The 22,314-nt window shown below is 40.0% G+C and overlaps 1 protein-coding gene across 1 annotated transcript; it reads left to right on the forward strand.

The window, feature by feature from the left end:
* Nucleotides 1–19: 19 nt before the first annotated feature.
* LOC124131369 (AP-5 complex subunit beta-1-like) lies at nt 20–22,096 on the forward strand. Its single transcript, XM_046494605.2, has 25 exons — nt 20–161; nt 613–704; nt 1,783–1,909; nt 2,120–2,248; nt 2,774–2,886; nt 3,609–3,657; nt 4,514–4,678; nt 5,501–5,575; nt 9,295–9,432; nt 10,297–10,444; nt 11,421–11,577; nt 13,185–13,274; nt 14,050–14,185; nt 14,602–14,737; nt 15,119–15,225; nt 15,379–15,451; nt 16,544–16,610; nt 16,867–16,919; nt 17,730–17,800; nt 18,335–18,413; nt 19,045–19,074; nt 19,336–19,399; nt 20,089–20,265; nt 20,994–21,076; nt 21,222–22,096. Exons 1-25 carry the CDS (start codon nt 27–29, stop codon nt 21,371–21,373), a joined length of 2,646 nt encoding a protein of 881 aa, XP_046350561.1. The 5' UTR covers nt 20–26; the 3' UTR covers nt 21,374–22,096.
* Nucleotides 22,097–22,314: the final 218 nt, after the last annotated feature.

Genomic DNA, 22,314 nt, shown 5'->3' on the forward strand with positions numbered 1-22,314 from the left:
GTTACTTCCATACCTTCACGCTGAAGATGTCTGCTAGTCGTATTTCCTCGTCTGCTTTGGGCGATATCAGGCAAATAGTCGCCAGTATCAGACAGCATGTTGCACAGGGAACGACTGAAAAGTTGATTGAAGATGAAAACTTTGTTTTTCAAATGCTTAAAGTGAGAGTTTGGGATAAATCGTCTTGGAAACTTCTTATTCAGTATTTCTCGGGCCCTCGCCGAGTTCCACCTCCTTATAACGACCAGCAGTGTCAGCTGATCATTGCTGTTTTTAATACGGTCTATTTTGTCACATTAGTGTCAGGTCTTTATCAATGCCAGTGTCAGGTCTTTTTGCATGATTATGAAGTTTTGAACAAAGTTCACGATTATTCAAAAGATATGTACAAATTGCGTATGAAGGAAATTCTCTATGTTGCTGTGTCAGGTTAGCAGAACTCAGGTCAAATTGTTTGATTCAGCATATTTTAGGATAGACCTTCATTGGAAACTGCTACACACAGAGCCGGAACCCACAGACTATAATTTGATTATCAGTATAGACACTGCGGATGGCAGTGTAAATTGTAGATTAAAATGCAATGCAGCTACACTGGTTATGTCTTCACAGTTGATGGTGGAAGATGCAGTGGATATTGGAATAAAAACAGAATTCCTGAGGGTGCTTGAAGATTGTGGGGGTGATGTTCTGGACGCAAAGAGGTGATTAGTGAATTGGGAGACTTGTGTGTTGCCACGGTACCCTTCCTCATGTTGCATTGATAACTGGAAGCATATACATGGTCTCTGTAACTACAAATGCTAACCCATGATATCCAACATTACATTTGGAAGGGATGAAACCCCCATATACCCCCTACTCAACTCTTATACACCACTGCAAATAAGACAAACAATTACAAAAGAAGAAACATTATACAACAATTAGTTTTAGGGTCCTTGCAGGCATTATGAGGGTCCTGTAAAGTAATGAAATAGTGTAGTGTACTGGGTGTTTCTATAATTACAGCTCTTGGTGTGCGGTAGGTACAATGAATATTATTGTGTGTCCCTCTGGACACAGTATATTGTATTTCAGTGCCCAGTCTCAAATTTTGTGCATACTGGATGCATATTTGTGCATCACATAATACCCTAATTTACTATGGAAATGGGTCGATGGAAATGTAGAGGCCAATCAAGACTAGACAAGGGCCAGTGGGAAACTAGACACAGACCGATGAGAGACCTAACAAATATGGGACATATTTCAAATTGTTTTGATTATAGTCATTCAGAACCAACTTTGTCTGTGAGCTCAAATTTTATTATCCCCTCCATTAAGTGGAAGGGGGATATAGGAATGGGTGCTGTCCGTCTGTCATTCCGTCAGTCACATTTCATTTCCGGAGCAGAACACAAAAATCATGAGAGATATCTTAACTAAATTTGGCACATAGATAGGTCTAGTGGTGAAGTGGTGCCTTGTGATAGTTTGGGATTTAAAAAAATATATTTTCAAGTTTCCATGGCAACAACTTTGACTTAGACTTAAATAATGTACATTGCTCTTATTGTTGATTACCCTAAACACATACACTACAGTCAATATCTCAGTTTGACACAAACAACTAATGACAATGCCTAAATCTAGACCAAAAGTGAGTCCCCATAAGTTTTGAAACTGTTAAATGAAAATGTTTCCCTTGGATGTTAATTCACTAAAATATCATGATCATAATGATGCTTATGCATGATGGCTAATTGTTTGTAATTATTATGCCTTTTACCATGTTTTCAGTATAGATGAGGTTGCTTCCAATCTGTTTGGCATCTTCCGTCAATATGAGAGTCGAGATGACAGCACCAACTTTCTCACACAGCTTCTCATCACTGTGACAACGTTATTAGTCAGCAGTGAGAATATTGTAAGATTTCATTTATTGAATTGAATCTGTCATGATGATTTAGCACTGGAATAAAACATTTAGTATAAATGATATAAATTTGGAAGTACATTTTCCAATTATTGAAAGTAATATCAAACAACACCTTTGATAATTGTCGTATGATAAATTTGATGCCTTTATTTTGTTAGAAGGTGTTCAAAACAACTAATAATACTTATATGATTTCAGCCAACTGATCCAGCTGCATCACTGATAGAAATCCTGTGGAGTATAGCTGCCAGAGTGAATGATGTCGGCAACAGGAGACTGAGGGCTGTGGCATGTCAGTGTATGGTTCAGCTGGAGCTGACCTCACCGGTGAGGAGCCAAAGTAGAAATCATTTATTTACCTGGGCTCTTCGACTTGAGTCCTGGGGTCTCACGGTCATGCTTTATGGGCGTGGTAGTCATGAAAATGGGGGTACCAGTATAACCGCTGTACCACAAATAATTAAAACTAAAATATTGGCGAAGCCATATGCTAAATATGTGCAGTGTCTCATATTTAGCATGAAAGTTACAGGGTCCTTGTCATTGCACTAAAAGTTAAAGATTAAGGGGGTCCCAATTTTCAAGTACTACAGGAGCAAACCTCAATGCCATACCGTCTCTTCCCCCAACTCGCACATGTCTTAAATTATGATCACATCATGATTAACTACAATGTCTGCCTTGCAGAAATTGAAGATTAGATTTTGGAGAATCAACAGTAATTCAAGGATGGTTTAACCCAACCATTACAGAAACAAGGTCTCTGTTTGTTTTTAAGTATCACTCCATTCCAGTTTTGTCCTATGCTGTTGTCTAGAGAAATGTTTGAGGTTATAGCAAATGTTTTTTCAGGGTGTGATGTGGCGGTGGCGAGATCGACTTGTTCAGGCAGTGAAGCAGGACCGGTCCGATGTGTGTCAGGACTATGTGACACTCCTAACAACTGTGCTCTACCATGTGGCAGGGTGTGTGACTCATCTCTATGTAGGGGTAGTGATATGATGGTGTAATTGGATATTGACATATTGTCTAAATGATTATAAACCCTAGCTTTTATTTGTATACAAAGTTTAACAAACGTTGGAATTGAATTCAAAGTAGGACCTTATTTGACCTGACTGATGAGAATTTCAGAAAACATGAAATAATTTTGTTCAATTGTTTTCAATTATGTTCTCAATTCTCCCAAAGGTTTTTCATGAAAATATCTGCAAACCAAGTCATGTTAGAAAAGCCCTATATGTTATGAAAATCATGTTAAAATCATCTTCTCTAACTTCATATCATTTTGAGTGAGTGAGTATGGTTTTACGCCACTTTTAGCAATATTCCAGCAATATCACGGCGGGGGACACCAGAAATGGGCTTTACACATTGTACCCATGTCGGGAATTGAACCCAGGTCTTCGGTGTGACGAGCCAACGCTTTAACCACTAGGTTACCCGACCGCCCCTCATATCATTTTGAAACTAATTTTATATTTAGCAGACATTGAATACAAAAGATTTTGAATTCGGTTCACAAGAATGTTCTGTGGAATACGTTGATTGTATCCAGGTTCTCAGTGAGCCTATGTTATAGTACACAGTTGCACACAATCTTAATGAGTAGACCTAAATCTGGACATTGCTGGCCACACAAAAATAATTTTGAACATTTTTCTATTAATTTTTCTTATATTTTCAGTGATATTGGTGTACCTGAAAGTCCTATTACCCCAGATACTAGTCAGAGGGTAAGGTTCTTTCAAACTGTTACAGCACAGTAAATCAAGCTGAAATCTCCTCTCCGGTATATAACTATCAGTATTATTAAATTTAAACCATGAGTTTCACACACACAAAAACCCAAATATTTTATGAGTCCCTGAACTATTCAACAGATCATTATCCGGTATACATGTTTTGACCAATACAAGGGTCCACTAGTCAAATACAAGTAGTCATCAATCAGTCCCATACTTTTTTTACATTGTGATTGTCCAAATGGATAATTGAAAACATGAATTGTTAGTCACCAAACGTGTGTAATATGGTTTTACAGAATGAAAGGCAGCGTATATCAGTTTATATGTGTGAAATACTACTCTTTTTATTTGTCTAACAGTATATTCTTCAGCATAAGGGGACCCAGTCATTTAAGGCACTGCATTTAGCTGTGCGGAGTTGCGTCACTTGGGTATGTTTGAAACCTATGATTGTGGGTTCAAATCCTTTTTCGCCCCGATTATGTTTCTAGGTTTGGTAGCGCCAAAGTTGTAAACTCCTACATCACTTCGGGGTTTCTCCCACATTAAGCTGACACACTGGGATAAAACTATTACATTGTACTGCGCAAAGCGGCATTGAACCCTTATCACTCACTCACTCACTCACTCACTCACTCACTCACTCACTCACTCACTCACTCACTCACTCACTCACTCACTCACTCACTCACTCACTCACTCACTCACTCACTCACTCTTCAGCTTCAGTGATTTTGCTGTAGCACAGGTCTCATTGACTACCTGACATTGTTTTTATTTCACGAACCCTGTTATAGATATGATTGACAGGTATGTTCATGTCTATTTCGCATGTCTGTTTCAGGCCAGCATGGAGAGGATGGTGTCTGTTTCAGGTGGCCCTGGTGACACGCTGTCAGCTGTCTCCTTCATCATGGACCACAGCACCATCTTCACCCCGGCAGGGCTGTGGGACATCCTTGCCTCACTGTCTGGCATTGTACAGCACTCTCCCGGCATCTCACCAACAGTATGTCAGCTTTGACGGCCTTGTAGGGAAACACTGTATTATATAACATCAACATTCAGCAATAGGATAATATGTACATTCTACAATGAATTCACTAAAAGAAACGATACAGACTTATACAAATGTCACTTCAAAATTAAATTTAGCATTCATGAATATGATGACAGATATGGTCAATGTGTCTAGTTCAACTGAAAATGATGACCCTGTTCAATTTTGATATGTATGAACATATATTAGATGCGATTAATCGCAAAAAACAATGAATTGGCCAAGGTTATTTTTGAGGGGGTAGTGTCTGGTGAGTTGTTCCCCATGGATGTAGCTGGGTACATACTATCGCCTTGAAAATTGTGAGAATATCCGTGAAATACTTAGCCTCCCTGTTCATAAAATGGAATTGTCCGACACTGCGTTTTACCTTTTACATATATGTTTTCCTGACATCCTTAAAGAGGCTGTAAATAATATTGATATCTTAAATAAGAAGTAAACTGAGCTGCGTGCACCCCTCATGGTTTATTCCCCCTGTAGTGTTCTATTTAGGATAAACAACTCCTACTTATCACTTATTTCTTAAATGAAAATCAAATGAACTTATGTCATGGCACATTGCCCGTTCTTAGTTAACTTCTGCATTTTTGACATCTAAAAATACAAGGCCTATGGAGCTGAAATTTTGTATGAGCGATCCCAAATTAAAACATGGCCACCATTATTTCTCCATAATACAGGTGAGCTTCAGAGCCATGTGGCTCTATGTTTACAGTCCTTGTTAGATATGTCAAATGTAAGATTATCATGTATCATTTATGTTTTCAGATTTTTAAACCTCTAATGCTTCACCATATGGCCACTCAGGACCCTTGCCTTATGCACATTGTTCTCTATCTACAGGTGAGACTCGTCCGTTTCAATCCTTCAAATTATTTTAGCAATACTTATACAGATGAAATACATTAAGTAATACGTTACAACTTGTTATGTGGAGGCTGTTGTCTCCCACAACTGCTCTAATTGCGAAATCTACCACAGAGATCTCAATTACCTCATGCAGCACGTGTGTAGCCACCTCAGCTGCCATGTGACACCTTTCACTCTTGTCTCTTCGCTTGCTCCAGCTGTTTCTCCAACCTTTGGTGATATTTATTACTGTTTATTGACTCATATAAACTGTGTATTCGGGGCGTTTGCTGTAACTACACTTTTTTTCCCGCCATTTTTTCTATATACTTGCGGGGTGTCTCATATGCATGTTGTGTCTTACGTTCCCCTGTTATAGTATGTTTTGGGGGTTTACATCACCTATTTCTCTATATGCTATATGTGTAGGTTCTATATTCACAATGCTCGTTTATTTTCTTGTGAAAATGTTCGTTTGTGAATATTTGTGGTGTGTGTGTTGTAACCATGTCTTACTCTTTGTTCATAGTAAACAATGTTGGACATGGAAGTCTCGCCTTCCTCCACCCCCTCTACCCCCTCTACCCCTGCAACCAGGAGTTGCGGGGCGTGCCGTAAATTCCTCTCTTCTCGGGATCCCCACAATCGGTGCAGGGTTCCTTGCGGGGACACCTGGTGCACCCTGTGCGAGGGTCTGGGGCCTGAGGCATTCGAGCGCTGCAGGCCACGCTGTTTCCACCCCTGTGGTGTCCGGTCGGGGTCCACGGCTGCGGCGGATCCCTTTGCGGCCCTTGGGCTGTCCCGGGATTCCGTCACAGCATTTCTTTCTCAACTTGTGGACTCCAAGCTTGCAGCCTTATTTCAGGATAGGCCGCTGGCTGTTCCGTCCCCGGCCTCTTCGGTGGACATGGGTTCGGATGCGGGGTCCACCAGTACAGCGGCGGCTTCCGGGGTCACCGGTCCTTCCCCCGAACCGTTGCTCCCGCTATCGGTTGAGGACTGCGTGGCTATGGTATATGACCTCTTTGAGAACATGCCTGTACCATGGGAATCCACGGCTCTGTGGGTTCCGCCGAGGTATTTGAGGAGTCTTCCGACGAGGTATTTGAGGAGTCTTCCGACAAGGCTTTCCCCGCATCAACCTTGCTGCGCGGGATCAAGCCTTCCTTGGAGAAAGCCTTCGCACCGGCAGAGTCCAGACTTACTGGGAGAAATGGAAACAAGTGTTCGACGACCCGTGGGTGGTCAACACGATCCGGTACGGCTATCGGCTAGATCTCAAAGCCTATCCGCCGCTCACCGTTGCCCCGTTGGAAGGTTTCTGTTCGGAAACCGATCTTCCCATCCTGGCCGATGCCATCGGCAGGTTGGTGGAAAAGAGGGCGGAACGGCAGTTAGCCCTACCAGAAATAACACCGGGGTTTTACTCAAGGATATTTCTCGTTCCCAAGAAGGACAGTGCCGAACTCAGAATGATCTGAAGTCACAATCTGAAGTCATTCAACGAGTTTTACCTGCACAAGCCGACCAAGTTCAGAATGTTGACCTTGGCGGACCTGAAAGCTCTGATCATGCCCACCTACTGGCTTGATTCGATCGACCTGAAGGATGCTTATCTGCATGTTCCGATCCATCCAGACCATCACAAGTATCTCCGGTTTGTCTTTCAAGGCAGGCATAACAAGTGGGTAGCACTCCCATTCGGCCTATCGTCCGCTCCCTGGCTGTTCACCCGGTTAACCACCCCCATAGTGGGGTTCCTCCACAAGAGGGGCGTCAGGTACTTTGCGTACCTGGATGACTCGCTAGTGGCAAATCGGATGACGGATGTGCTGTCTCGTCAATTCGATTTCGCGCTTTAGCTCTTGGAGCAATTGGGGTGGATTGTCAATCTCCCCAAGAGCAAGTTAACCCCCTCACAGAACTTGAAGTTCATCGGAGGTCGGTTCGACAAGGTGACCCATCGCCTCTTTGTCCCCCCAGACCGGTGGCACAAGATTCAGGTGATGATTGCCAAAGTCTTAGCGGTGCAACAGACGGTTCACTTTTGGGAACAGCTGTTAGGGCTACTTGTGTCAGCCCAGGACTGCACCGAACAGGGTCGTCTCTAACTCCGCCCGCTGCGACAGTTTCTAATCCAGTTGTTAGCAAAGGAGGAGAACAGTGTGTCCGTCGCCCTCCCAGATCGGCTCCAACCGCATCTGGAGTGGTGGACGGTCCCTTGCAACGTCTTATCAGGAGTCTCTATGCGGCCCTTCCAGGGGGAGGAGAGCTCGGGGCTGTGGTGCGCAGACGAACTAGGTCTTCACATCAATTGCCTCGAGTTCAAGGCAGTGATCAACACAGTCAATCAGTGGAAACATCGTCTCATCGAAGCCCGGCTCATGCTGGCGACTGACAACACGACGGTAGCGTCTTATGTCAACAAACTGGGGGGAACCCACAGTCATTGGCTACTACACTCCTACACTCCAATATCTCTGTTCACAGAATATTGAGAGGTTGTTACTGGTGTTCTACTTTGGTTTTTGCCAATCATTACCTCAGAAAGGTTTCAGATGAAGACGTGGAGGGTGTGCACCGTCTTGGCCCGCTGGTCGCGGCACAAGAGGTCATCTAAGGGGTATGCCCAGCGCAATTCCGAACTCCTCAGGCGTCAGACCTTACACGGTGGTCAATCAGGGTCGACTCCAATGTTCCAACTGCCGTGGGTACAGGAGTGGGGGTCCCGCAAACCAGCGCATCCACACCACAGGTGAGGGCCGCTTTTTGTGTGTTTTGTCCTTATTTGTATTTTGACAATAATGTATTTAATTGTCTGTCGTGTATTCCAACCTTGTAATGCATGCTTACAAATACTGGAATTAGGTCACGCACCTAATGCATACTTGAAGTAGGCTTGCTCTGGGATATACGGTCCGAATAAAATTAATTTCCCTCTTTCCGACTGTTTAACCTGATCTAAGATTTAGCTCACACGGATACTGTGTTCTCCTCCGCTGCGGCGATGAAATAACTATCCAGTGAGGCCGTTTGGAGTCACCAAAGACGATTGAGCCTTATGGTATGCACTTGACAGTGCTTTGGTATTCCTATAGGGTAACGCAAGTTGGGAGCATGCGCATTGAGTGCTTCCGCCTTGTTGTTTACTTCCGCTGGTCGGAAGGAACACGAGCAGTCAGGTTCGGGTTGTAGGTGCTCCCAACCGCCTACTGTGGTAATCAGCCTCAGTATAACAAGTGGTAACATATAACTTAATGTAATTTGTAGAATTTTCCTATTCGGAATATTCTATAGTAATATGTTACCACTTTGGCTGCTGCCCCCCCGACCGTCCCCTGAGCACTTGCTCTCGCTAGAGACAAGAGTGAAGGGTGTCACATGGCAGCTGAGGTGGCTACGCATGTGCTGCATGAGGTAATTGAGATCTCTGTCGTAGATTTTGCTATAAGAGCAGTTGTGGGAGACAACAGCCTCCATATAACAAGTGGTAACGTATTACCATAGAATATTCCGAATGGGAAAATTTTACAAGAATCTACTCAAATTAAGACACTTATGAATAATTGTCCATGTGACATTGACATTGACATTGACTAAATTGAAATAGATGTCGCCTTGTCAGATTGACAGTTAATCATTTGTTGAATAATTTTATTTGTGTCACTTTGATTGTTTTATTGTTTTGATGTTGGCTGTGATATGTGTTTCAGAGAGAGTACTCAGGGGAGATCCTGACATCATCTGAGGAGAAATTACTGATGACAAGGCTAGTGACAGCTGTCAATCAAAAATCCATAAGCCCTGCCCACAGGCTCATATTTCTTCAGTGGTTGAAAGGATACTGCCTGGTAGGATTTCCTACAGAAGAGTTTCTTAAAAGATCCTTTGGGATTGACTGTGTAACAGGATAAAGCCTTTATATGATATACTATTGTCATGAAATTAAACCCCAAAGTAATGAGAATGTCAGAGTTTTTTGACGCACTAGTGTGCTGTAAATAATGACCCTTCACTAGTGCTTGTCATACTTTGGATGACCCTCCCCATTAAAAAATACTTCATGTTTTATTATAAAATGTCACTCCCCTGGAGACTGTCATATTTTATGTCACCCCCTGATTCTCTCTTCCCCCACACCCCTACCCACACCCACACCCACCCACCCACCCACACACACACACACACACACACACACACACACACACACACACACACACACACACACACACACTCACACACACACACACTCACTCACTCACTCACTCACTCACTCACTCACTCACTCACTCTCTCTAAAAAATACTTCATGTTTTATTATAAAATGTCACTCCCCTGGAGACTGTCATATTTTATGTCACCCCCTGATTCTCTCTTCCCCCACACCCCTACCCACACCCACACACACCCACACACACCCACTCACTCACTCACTCACTCACTCACATGTACACCTTGTTATTGATATATAAATGGCTGTTATATTCTGAAAATTCAAATGTTTTCAACCCAACTAGCATTCTCAATAAGGTGGGCATATGTCCCAACTATTTTCAACAATGTATCAAGTTTCTGCTTGGAAAGTTGTATAGAAGTTATATAGAAGTTGGATTCCTGTAAAATATTAATTGTTGACAGATGCCAAGATATCCATGTATCCTGGATAAGAACATTCCTTGGACTAACAAGTGTTGTATGTGGTTGGTCCCTTGCAGCTGGAGGATGAGGAAGACAGCACTGTTATGGGTCACGTGAGAGAAAAGCTGTCGTGGAGGCTGCTACCGTCAGTATTTGACTCAGTCGACCTCCATGTTGGGAAGGTGACCGCCCTGAACATCTGCACCCAACTTCAGGCAGACACAGGTATACACTGCTGTTCACCACAGCAATTCATATACATGATAGGAGAAAATAATCACAGAGCCTTTGACATCTTTTCAAATTGTAACAGGCAAGTGGGGATGTTCATCAGTATTTTTGTGTTTGAACTTCTTGACTGAAGGTCAAGTGAGCTTATGTTGTGGTGAGTTGTCTATCCTCCAGTTGCCCAACCAGTAGTTCGTCCAGTGTTAGCTTTTACAATTTGTTCATCTCTGACACTACAAGGCCCACATTGCTAAACTTTGTATGAATGATTTCAGCTCTGGTGTTTCTAAGACTTCACACATTATTCCAGTCCGCCTTATATGACACCATAATTCAATGAGCTACAGAGCCTTTCTACCGTTCTTCATTCACAGCTCACCCCGGGATTTCACAAATTTGGAATAAAATTAAAAAACATTCTTCTGTTTTCTTTTAAAATTAAACTAAATAGGAACAGGAGGAACCCTTTGACTTGTTTTCTGTATTTCAACTTACTGGTCAAGAGGTTTAAGTGTTTAATTTGTATTTTGTTTCAATCAAAACTCTTGTTAATCAAAATTTGTAAATCAAGTACATGTAATACATAAGAGCTGGCTTTTGGTTTTGTTCCAGGGAAGTGACAAAAGTTTGAACCTTATCTGTAAAATATTTGTAACCTTTTTCTGTCCAGTCACTGTTTCTCATCTTGAGCTGTCTTGCCTAATATGCACATATCCCTTCATGTGTTATTCATTGTTTTGCCGCTGTCAGATGTCAGGCTCCCTATGGGATATTACGCTTCGGCAGAAGACTGAGACAGGCAATTTGTTGATAACTGCTCATATCTCACTTGCCCCGGAGTGGCTTCTTTATTTACCACCATTGAATAAATCAATGCTTTTCTTTGACATCTTCTGATTCCTCAGGGATTTCAAAGTAAGGATAATTTAATCCTGTGCCCATGTAAGTCTGTGAGACCTTGTTACACTGTCAGGTTCCGAGGAGCTGTCCCTCCTGCTGTCTAGCCTCACTTACTTAAAGAAGTTGACTGTTTGTACTGGTGAACACAAGGTGGCTGTCTCACTATACCGCTGTCTCTACAACATCCAGGCCAAACACTGCTCACAGGATATAGCCACAAACATTATCAAGTAGGTACTCTGTTTCTTAAACTTGCATATATGTGAAATTTTAATGAATATATTCTTTCTCTCTCACTTTAAAGTTAGATGGTTACTGTTTTATTTTCTTGTCCACTAGCATCCTTAAGCAATCTTTTTAATAATTTTTACTACTAAGCACATGACTGAGCTTTACGAAATTTAATTTCCCAAAAAAGAATGCTCAGACTCAGACATTCAATGTTGTATGTGCAGTTGGTTTTATTCAAATCCATTATATTCACAACTTTCAATGAAAACATCTATTTAATTGATATGCAGTACAGATTTTGTTTATGGAATGCAACCCAAACAAAGTTTGACATACCTCTACAATGTTTTAGAAGTTAAATGATATTTAGCTCACCTGACTGAAAGTCAAGTGAGCTCATGTCGTGGCTTGTTTCTTCTTTGTCTGTGTTTTGTAAATATTTCTCCTCAGAAACCACTGGATGAATGAAACTGAAACTTCACCAATGATGACACCCCAAGTTTCTCTTGAGGTTTTAACCCAATTTTATATATGACCAACAGGGCAGCCATATTGAAAATACTATTCATAACCATTACTAGGACATTTTCGTTCTAACTGTAATGAAATTTGGTATGTGAGTAGTTAGCAGTGGGGCTCAACATAATAATATATGATCCCTTTTTTCGATATTTTAAAGTTTTCCCTTGATTGGACCTTTGCACTTTAACCATACTGCAAGCTGGAACTTCTCATTGCTGTTAATCTAACATTTGTTTCAGACTGTCATGAAATGTGGTGTGTGTATCATTGGCAGTGGGCCTCAACACATATGTTCTGTATATGTAATTTTGACTTTTATTTGACCATGGGAATTTAACCATACTCATAAATTCCCTCAGAATGCATCTCCTCAGAAGCAAGTTAACCAATGGAGCTGAACAATCATATGCTTGTTCAAACGTGAATTTGTTCAAGAAGTTCCAACAGTAATCAATATTGAAAAACCTCTTTAAAGCTGCTGCTCAGCCACTTCTGCACAAAATGTATGGTAATGCTCTTAAATTATCTCAAAATTTCTCTCTTGTGACATTTGAGACTGTTGACTTATCCAGGTGAACTACAATGGCGCTATTTTTAACTAGTTTTACTCTCCTTAATTAAAGTATTGAGTTTATGTCATGGCATGTTTTTCGTTGTGCAAAAGTTTAAAATCACTCTTATGTCACCAGGCCTATAATGCTGCAACTTTGTAGGGTTGAAATAGTGCAGAGTTTTTGTATTCCCAAAACCTATTTACTCATTGGTTCTACCATTCCTCAAGTGGTTGGCATAACCACCCTCATCGTTGAGTGAAAGCAAAGCCTTATTTTATGCCGAAGACCAGGGTTCGATTCCCGACATGGGTACAATGTGTGAAGCCCATTTCTGGTGTCCCCCGCCGTGATATTGCTGGAATATTGCTAAAAGCGGCTTAAAACCATACTCACTCACTCATGGATTGGGATACCAGACATGGGCTTCACACATTGTTCCCATTACAGGAATCGAACCAAGACCTTTGGCATGACAAGTGAGCCACTCTGACGCTCCTTGCTAATGTTGAATAAAACCTGCTATATTTCAGAATCTGCCAGACAGTACTGAGCAGCTACCCGAGGCTGATCCCCCTGGTGCTTAACTTCCTGCAGTGTGTGCGAGACCAGGCTGCAGACACGTATGTCACACTGTCACATAACATTGGACTTTCTTAACAACTGTTTAAAGGAAAAAAGTATTTGCTTTATGGTTATTTGTGAAGCTTAGTCCCATCGTACTAATCTTCCACTCAACAAAGCCATCACTAGCCTAGGCCGATCCAGAGGGAATCCAGGGAGTCAACACCCCCCTCCCTCTTTTGAAAACCAAATGTAGTATGTTGTTGGCAGTAAACTTGACTGAGAGACGATTTTGATATTTTGGACCCCTCCCTTTTAAAGATGCTGGATTGGCCCTTGACTAGGACTGTTGTAAGTCTATGGAGTTATGATTGACTTAATGCAGACATGTATTTGGAAGTAAAAGGTCCAGAGTGATTGTGACACTACAAACACCTATATGCATTCTTTAACATAGTCTTATGAGAGTCACAAGTCTGCAATCGGCAAAATATCTAAGTTCAAAATTCTTTGGTTAGAGTACCGGGTAAACTATTGTACCATGTTCTCTATTTTGTAGTTACATATAAGTTACCTATTTCTATTACAAATGCAGATTTTCTTCATATGGAAGATAAAGAGATTTCCAAGTTCCTATGTGGTCAGTCAGATTTATCTGTTATGCATCATAAATATTCCTAATAGTAATGTGCATTTAGCATCAAAACAGAAAGTTGCCCCCACATTGAGAACTGGGTTTTGCCTAGCTGTTCTGAGAATGAGATAGTTTGGAAATGGAATCCCATAATCAACTGTTTTTGAGTTGTACGTCATGTTGAATGTTTGTCTTTCCAGTGTGGTGTACTTGAATATCCTGTCCTCCCTACACAAGCAAGTACTGTCATCGCCTGCCGAAGATGTTCTCAGACAGTTTCAGTTCTACCTCCTTGTCCTGAAGACATCAGCTAAAGAGGCAGATATCAGCCCACTTGTAAGTACTTTCATTTAACATGTTTAAGATAACTTATAACTGAATATGTTTAAACACAATAAACTGTAACAACAGCTACATGAGCAAATGGGGGAAATAATTGTCTCCCTTTATGGTGTCGACGCAAAAGAAAAGAAATGAGCAGGAAAAATTCATATTGACAGTATTATTTTAAGACCTGTTTGAAAGAATTATGGTGTTTTTTTTCATGTTAGTCCAATTTTGTAGTGAAAGTACTGTTTAGAGCTCATAAAACAGCATTTTTGTTCTAATTTTAAGAATGCCTGAAATAAGGTATATGCTGATTACATAAGGGCTGCATCAAAAGATTCTAGTATGATTGACAGCAGTTGAAACTTTCTTTCTGACAAGGACATAGTTTGACATGTTTTCTTAATCAGCTGTTTCCTCTGCAGCCTACAATGACGTACCTCCTGTCTGTGGCGGAGCGGGCTGTTAGTTTGGACCAGTGCAGCTGGCACCTTGGCAATGCTATACTGGCTGTTGTTAGAAGTGTACTGCTGAACCATCCCACAGAAGGAATCTTCACGGGTAATATATTTATATTACCACTCAGTACCCGTATTAAAGGGCAGGCAAATATAAATTGACGGTATACATTCTTTGTAAAATCCTGCAAACTGCTGAGAATTGCACGGCAGTTGACAAACCAGATGTCAATTTCTTTACGCGATTTGGATCTGACTATGCATAGATTCGTTAGTCCAGCCAAAATATGACTCCATTATTCCAGCCTAGTTGGGGAAAGGTGGAAACTGGACATTTATAGTCAGTTAAATCCCATGCCTCGGGAAGATGGTGAAACCCAGCTCCCTGAACCTCACATTTTGTTGAAATCAGAAAATCAGTTTCTTCATTGCAGATATTCTAACAATATTGTGTAAGTCCTATGACCATCTTGCATCTCCACAGAACTTGGCGACCTGCTCCATGAAACCATGCGACACTTCTTGGACATTGACGTTCAGGACAAGGCCAGATTCTACTATGCTCTCCTCACTGGGGCTGCTGACAAGAAGGTGAACAATGTGTTATCACATCCATGTTACGTTCAGTTATGTCTCAGGAAGACAAACCTGGTCATTATATATAACACATGGTTATCATCTTTCAAACGTTAGCTTTACATCATTGATCTGATGGTGTTAAAGTGTCACATTCTGCTATTGCAGATCCGGGATGTATTGAGTGATGCCATGCAGGGCGGCCGTGTGACAGAACAGACCTTCTCTTCACTGCTGCCTGGTGAGTCGGAAGTCCTCGGCTGAAGGGTGGATCTTGGTATCAGCCTCGCATCAGTCCAAACAATAGGGATGAATCCTCAATATTACCATGCTTAAATAGTGCCAATTAATTATTACCACATATAAATGATGTCTGAGGATTCAGTTTTCATAATATGTATGTAATTTATCATCTATAACTGGCTTCCACATGAGATATGGCTCGGCTGAGTAAGTGAGTGAGATGGGTTTAACGCTGCTTTGAACATTTTTTCGGGTGCTACACGGTTTGTCAGCTTAGTGTGGGAGGATAGCCCGAAATGATGCAGGTCTCGGACATTTACCACTTTGGTGAAACCCACGAGCACGGGTATGGTGCTGACAAACCTGGAAACATGGGGTCAAACATCAGGTGGAACCGTGATGAGAACCCACTGCCATTGCATCCATCTGTGAATTGCAGCATCTCAACGACTGGGCCACTGATACCCCCAGATATGGCTTGTGTGAGAACAAGCAACTACAGTTAATTGCATCACAATGCTTTGCAGTCGATTGTGACATGATCAATTACCATGACGTCACAATCAATTGACATCATTAATCTCTTTGCCACTGAAGCTGTAGTTGTACTCTTACACTCAAAACACTGTATATTACTCTTTACACACCAAAAAAGTTGGACAAATGATTTCGGATGATAAACAGATCTCACCCTCGTGTGTTCCAAGCTCAAATATATATAGACTTGTTGATAAAAATTTATTATCCTCGACAAGCCTCAAATATTTGTAACTTTTATCAGCTTGTCTTTTATCAGCTTGTCTAGATATATCTCTGAAGGCACTTGGGTGAGATTCTCTGTATAACTGGCATTGAAAGAAGACTGGTTTTGAGAATACTTTGACAAGACCATTATTAATTATACTGAATTAACCAACTTGAGAAACACAACATTGCCAATGTCAAAAGTATGTTTCCAGACATGTTTAAGAATTGTTAACAATCAGAAATTTATGAAAGTTTTCAACTGGCCCAGTGATTGTGCAGTTGTACCATGTGATCAGTGAAGATAAGGTGTAGATGTGTGTTATTGTCAGGATCTTTGTTCCAGGGTCAATGAACACACCCATGAGGACAGAACTACACCAGGTGAAACAGCCAATATTCCAGTGGGAGAGGTATTGACATCGTGTACTTATTTCAGTTGCTTTCAGAGGCCCATGTTAATGTCTTGTGTAAATATATACTGGTATATAAAACTCAAAACAAAACACAACACAGAATACTCCCTCCAACATGTTTCATTCGTATCATCAGGAAGGATGAAGTTACACTGATTATGATGTCATGTGACAGCCATTGTAACAGCCATATTAACATCTTACTTTGTATGTGATGGATGAATGTTGCTCTGATTCTATAATATTCTTACAGGTTAGGCCTACTGCCTGAATTCAAAAGTGAAACCAGTTTCACCTTCAGCAGTGGTAAGTGAAACTGACATATTTGGATGACAGTTTGATATGCATTGAAGTAAAACTTGTGTAGCCCGTGCTATAAAACTACACTCAAAACTATCAGATTGTAAACCATATGGCATCTGTGCCCCATAATATTAAAAGTTTTCTAAGTTTGGATATTTTGTGGACTTCTGACGGGCATGAATTCTGTGCTTGATAAGTTGATAATGAGGCACTCAACATGGCAGCATTTTTTTTCATGACAATTTGGATTTATACTGAAAATGAGGGTAGTGATGTGGGAATTTTATTAATTTATTTTTTTTATTTTTGTTGCATGACAATAAGTTGGACTTCACTGAAAATGTAGTGCTCATTTCCAGAGCAGAACTCCAAAACCATTGAATATTTCGGGATGAAACTTGCTGTACAGATCAGTCTATTGTTGAACTGTGCCTTTTGATGATTTGGAATTTTGAAAAATTCTGAACAGCATTATTTATTTCCTTACTGAACTGAAGGTATCCAAATGAACCAAAAGTGGGTATGAGTCCATTTACGAATTGCATCAGACCGGGGCAAGGGGTGGGCGATATGTCATCTTCCTGATGACTCTTGTTTTGAGCTTTCTGCAAACCTGGCTGGTTCAGTTGTCATGGAAGTTAATGACATCCTCCATTGTATTTGAGTACGAGTAGACAATGTGTGTATTTACTATGTCAGTAAACATGTATTTTCAGGTTTGTGGGTATTATTGGGTTTTCAGTGGGCAGAGATTAAAGCTGAAATAACTGATCAAAGTTGATTTTTTCTTTTTATCATTGTGTTGTGTTTCAGATGTGTCAAGTTACTACCAGTGGTTAGATACCCTGACTGTCTCACTGCAGATCACACACAGTCTACAAGTGGTAGGTTGAGGCCAGTCAAAGGGTCAGGACCAGTCTCATTAAAATCAGATCATAGTTCTGACATGACTCATAATGGGATGTCCTCAGATCTTTGTTTATCAAAGATCTGTTGTTAATGATACTGGATCCCGACTGATGAAATCAGTTCATTCAGGCAGCAACAAATATGTTATTTATTCTTCAAAATATGTTTCTTTGTTTTGTTTTGTTTTGTTTTCTAAAGTTATTTAAGCCTTATCATTACATGAACAAAAGACGTATGAAATTGATGAATACTCAATCACATTAAGTTTACATCTCAGTCTCATACAGTCATCGATAATAAGTGTAAGATGTTCTCATCAATCCAAGAGAAATTGTGACTATGAAATAAATAGAAACAGTTGTCATTATTTCATTCAAACAAAAACTCTTTGACCAAACATCTGATTTAAATGTCATTTACATATTAGCTTTAGTTATACCAGGAAATATTGAAAAAGATAACAAGTGCTGATGTTGAACACATGCTGGAAGAATGTGATCTTGTTTCAGCTACAGATGAGCCAGTTTGACACACTACACGCTTTGTCCATCAAGGTAGATACCAGCAACGTCTACAGACAACACAAAGGTGTGCCTCTCTCCTTCTCTCCCATCACAACCACCTCAATGGTTGATAAGTAGAGCTGACAGTCAGCATGTACAGTGGAAGATTGGTGGTGTGATCCCTGTGCTTGTCACACTAAAAGACATTCAGATGCCTTCTATTTAACAAAGGAAGTACACATCTCCCCTACACCTAAAATCCAGTGTTTCACTGATCTGTCATGCCCAGTCTGTAAAATCATCTGCATATGAGACCAGCTTTCAACAGGAATACATAGTTTTTCATTTTTTATGATATCAGTCTGTCCATCACTTTTCAGTTCCCAGCACAAGTCATAAACCAGTCAATATTTGTTGTTATGTATCATGCATGCATTGAACAGATGCATTTTGCTCTTCAGACATTAGAGTTAATTTTGAAATTATTTGTTACATTGCTATTAAAATTACTAACTTATGTCATTGGAAGGAAAAGAAAGCATTTCAAGAATAGAGGGAATCACTTGGTTTATCCATCAGTAATAATATCGGTTGTACTCACAGCTTCAAGATTTATCATTTTTGTTATGAGGGATATGACATACATTTTGTGATTTTATGCGTATCTTTATAAGAGCGAAGGATGTAGATGACTTTGTCTTTTCGTTAAATTTCAGATATTCATGTGGCCTTCATGAACAGACATGGTAAGTTGATGATCATGCTTGTCCATCTCCAGTTGTTATGGTTGTAATATGTACCAGTAAAAGTGACTATCAATATCTCTTTCATCTTACAGATTATAGACTGGCTGTAAAAAAATAAAACATCTTTAAATTATCAAACCTGCAACAAACAAAAGTATTATTTAGCAACAGTACTCATTATGCAATAGAAACAAAGACTTAACCACTTGTATATATCTTGGCTTCATCATGTTCATAGATCATTGAGTTTCAATTTTCCAGACACAAAACAGCTCAGTGTAGAACTACAACCAACCTTACCAGACCCTGCTAGCTTTGACACAAGGTATTCATACCACAGTGTTTCATGTGTTTGTATGTTGAACCTATGAACAGTTGATATTCCTTCACCATCAGCCCAAAGGTTTTATCCCAAGGATAAGGGTTTTAAATATCATAAATTCTTAAAAGCATTGTGATTTTTCATCACCTCTGTAGCCTATTGGGACTCACTGGGCTCAGACACAAAGGCTGCGTGTTCAATCCTCGAGAATATAAAGAAAACATATGTCATTTGATTTTACATTTCATTACATTGTGTTAAAATGTAAAATAAATTACTACCGAGAAACAATTATGTATTACAATCAAAATGGAAAGTATTAATAAAATCCCGGAGATATTATAGCATCCCTGTTTATGAGATTTAACCCTACTGGAGAACAATAGGATGACGTCACCAGAGGTTTATGAGAACATTTGTTTAACAGCATTTTTTTCCCTAAAATTCTTACCTCCAAGTGGCATGTTTTTGACACTGCACAAAGACCACCCATCTGTACAGATCTTTTAAAACTTATTGTCTGTAAGCCAATTTGATTGTTTTTCAAACCCACACAAAATGTCAGAATATACTAAAGTTGTTTTATATAAAAATTTAAATATACAGGGGTATTGAATAATTAGTTGGTGTTTGATTCATATATAGCCTGTAATAGATTCTGGAGGTCTGTACATATTTGCATGTACTTTCAGTGCTATGTTTGCCTCGTACAAGAATGACACGTACTACTGTAGACTGCCCACCACAGACATCAGCTTCGAGGACTTGCTCCTGCCCTACCCTTGGACACATGTTGGACTCGAGGAACAGAACAAGTCATTATTCTTCTCCAGTCTCTGGGATCACATTACTGGCTGTTCAGATCCTCGGTGAGTTGTGAATTCACTCACATTTTGGTTTGTGGTACAATAGTGTTTAAGGTAGCTGGATCCTAGTTCGAGCAGAGACATATGTGATGTTGGAAATGTATTCTCGCTATAAATTAAAAGTACTGGTAGCCACTAATGGTTAGTACAAGAACTAATCTCAGGATCTGAGAAATCAATTGGAAGTTACTATGTGACAGTTTTCATATCAACCCAGATACCCCAATACCAGCCAAAGTGCGGAATCCCAGAGGGCTAATATAGGGGTTGTGGGTCGATATGGGGTTTAACACATAAACTGCTATATTAATCTTTAATCATATCCCATAACATCAAATTGTAAAGTATATATATTTGCAAGTCCATGCAATACATTTTCACCTTTTTTTGATGACTGTGCCCCAATAAACTTTAAAGAGACGATGCCTTAAGGGACGTAACTCCAGTTTCTTACCACCTGATGATGTCAATCACTGGATTTTCTGGCCCAGACTCAATTATTGACAGTCTGCCACCATATAGCTAGAATTTGATGAGTGCAGAGTTTAACAACAAGACAAACACACAAAAACTTCACTTACTGTTCATTTGTTGTACAATATGACATGGACGCCTGGATCATATCAGGGCCTGAAGAAGGTTGCGAGATTTGAATGATATTCTTATGACAAAGTATTGAATCAGAAAGGGAATTATTACACATCTTTTTCTTCTATTCATGATGTTTGCAGGGAAGGCCTGCAGTCAGTGAAGATAGTGTCATGTCCTCTGAAGAAATTACAACAGGAATGGGACAGGTTCCGCCTTGGACCTGGTCAGTATCTATTGCCATCAGTTGGGTTTACATTACACACAGCAGTGTTAAGAACATGAAGATCGGGTGAAAATTGTTGGAAAGTATTTTTAAGAGCTTGCTGTTGTTGGTCATTTTGGAATAATTCTTTTGATTTAATTTGCAGATAAAACATCGTATCTCATCTTTCTACCTGCCAGATATCATCTGCTGTTCAAGGTTCATGAGAGACAAGATAACTTAGTGGTTTCCATAGCAACTGATTACTGGAAAATACTCCCTCATGTTAATGAATACCTGGCCCAGCTTGATTCATAGAGTACCTATGGTCAAATTAAGTTGTGAGAACATTGTAACTTGAAGCTACAAGTTTACCTAACATATGCAAAATGATCTTCCTTTTGAGTTAACCAAGACATGGTTTAAGGAGGCCATATACATGTATTGCCACCACTGGATTTAGGTTAAGAAATTTAACAAAAACTGATTTTCAGACATTGAATTTCAACTTTAACAAATTATTTCCCTTTAGTTTCTGAATGTCACATTTGGGTGTTCTCTCATTTTGTTTAGAACAAAGAAAATTTAATATTTTTTTGTCGTAGGGCATTGGTTAAGGCATTCACTTGTCACACCAAAAATTCAGGTTCAATTCCACACTTGGGTAATGCGTGAAGCCCCTTTCTGGTATACACCAGCCCTCATATGGCTGGAATGTTGCTATAATAGGCGAAAGCCTACACACTCACCTACTCTGTCCAAACCCAGATGTAAGGACACAACTGAAGTGGGTAAAGGATTATTGATTTGATCATGTGAAAATTGAATCAGCAGTTTCTTAAACATATTGCTGTAGATTGATTGTGTTTCTTTATTGTAATAGCATTATGATAATATGAATATTTTTTCCTGAGGTATAAAATGTGACATGTGCAATTTAATCAAAGGTGCTGTGATATGTAAAGAATGTAACATGTATGAAGGTTGAACTGATGTATTGATCTTCTTGAAGGCATTCCAAGATATAAATAATATTTTCTACAACATCGTCTGTTTCATATATTATTAAGCCCAGAGCTTTGCCTTTAATTTGAATGTCAAAGATTGATAAAATTTGTTATATAATAGAAGTGTAAGCAATATCATATTGACATGTTCATGTGACCTTCGATAGGTACAGTGTCCCTGACAATGTATCACAACGCGTAAGTATAAAGTATATATCAGCTATCATTTTGGGATATAATTCATAAGATAGC

The sequence above is a fragment of the Haliotis rufescens genome, unplaced genomic scaffold, assembly GCF_023055435.1.
Source record: "Haliotis rufescens isolate VD_foot unplaced genomic scaffold, xgHalRufe1.0.p SCAF_1, whole genome shotgun sequence".
Classification (NCBI taxonomy): Eukaryota; Metazoa; Mollusca; class Gastropoda; order Lepetellida; family Haliotidae; genus Haliotis; species Haliotis rufescens.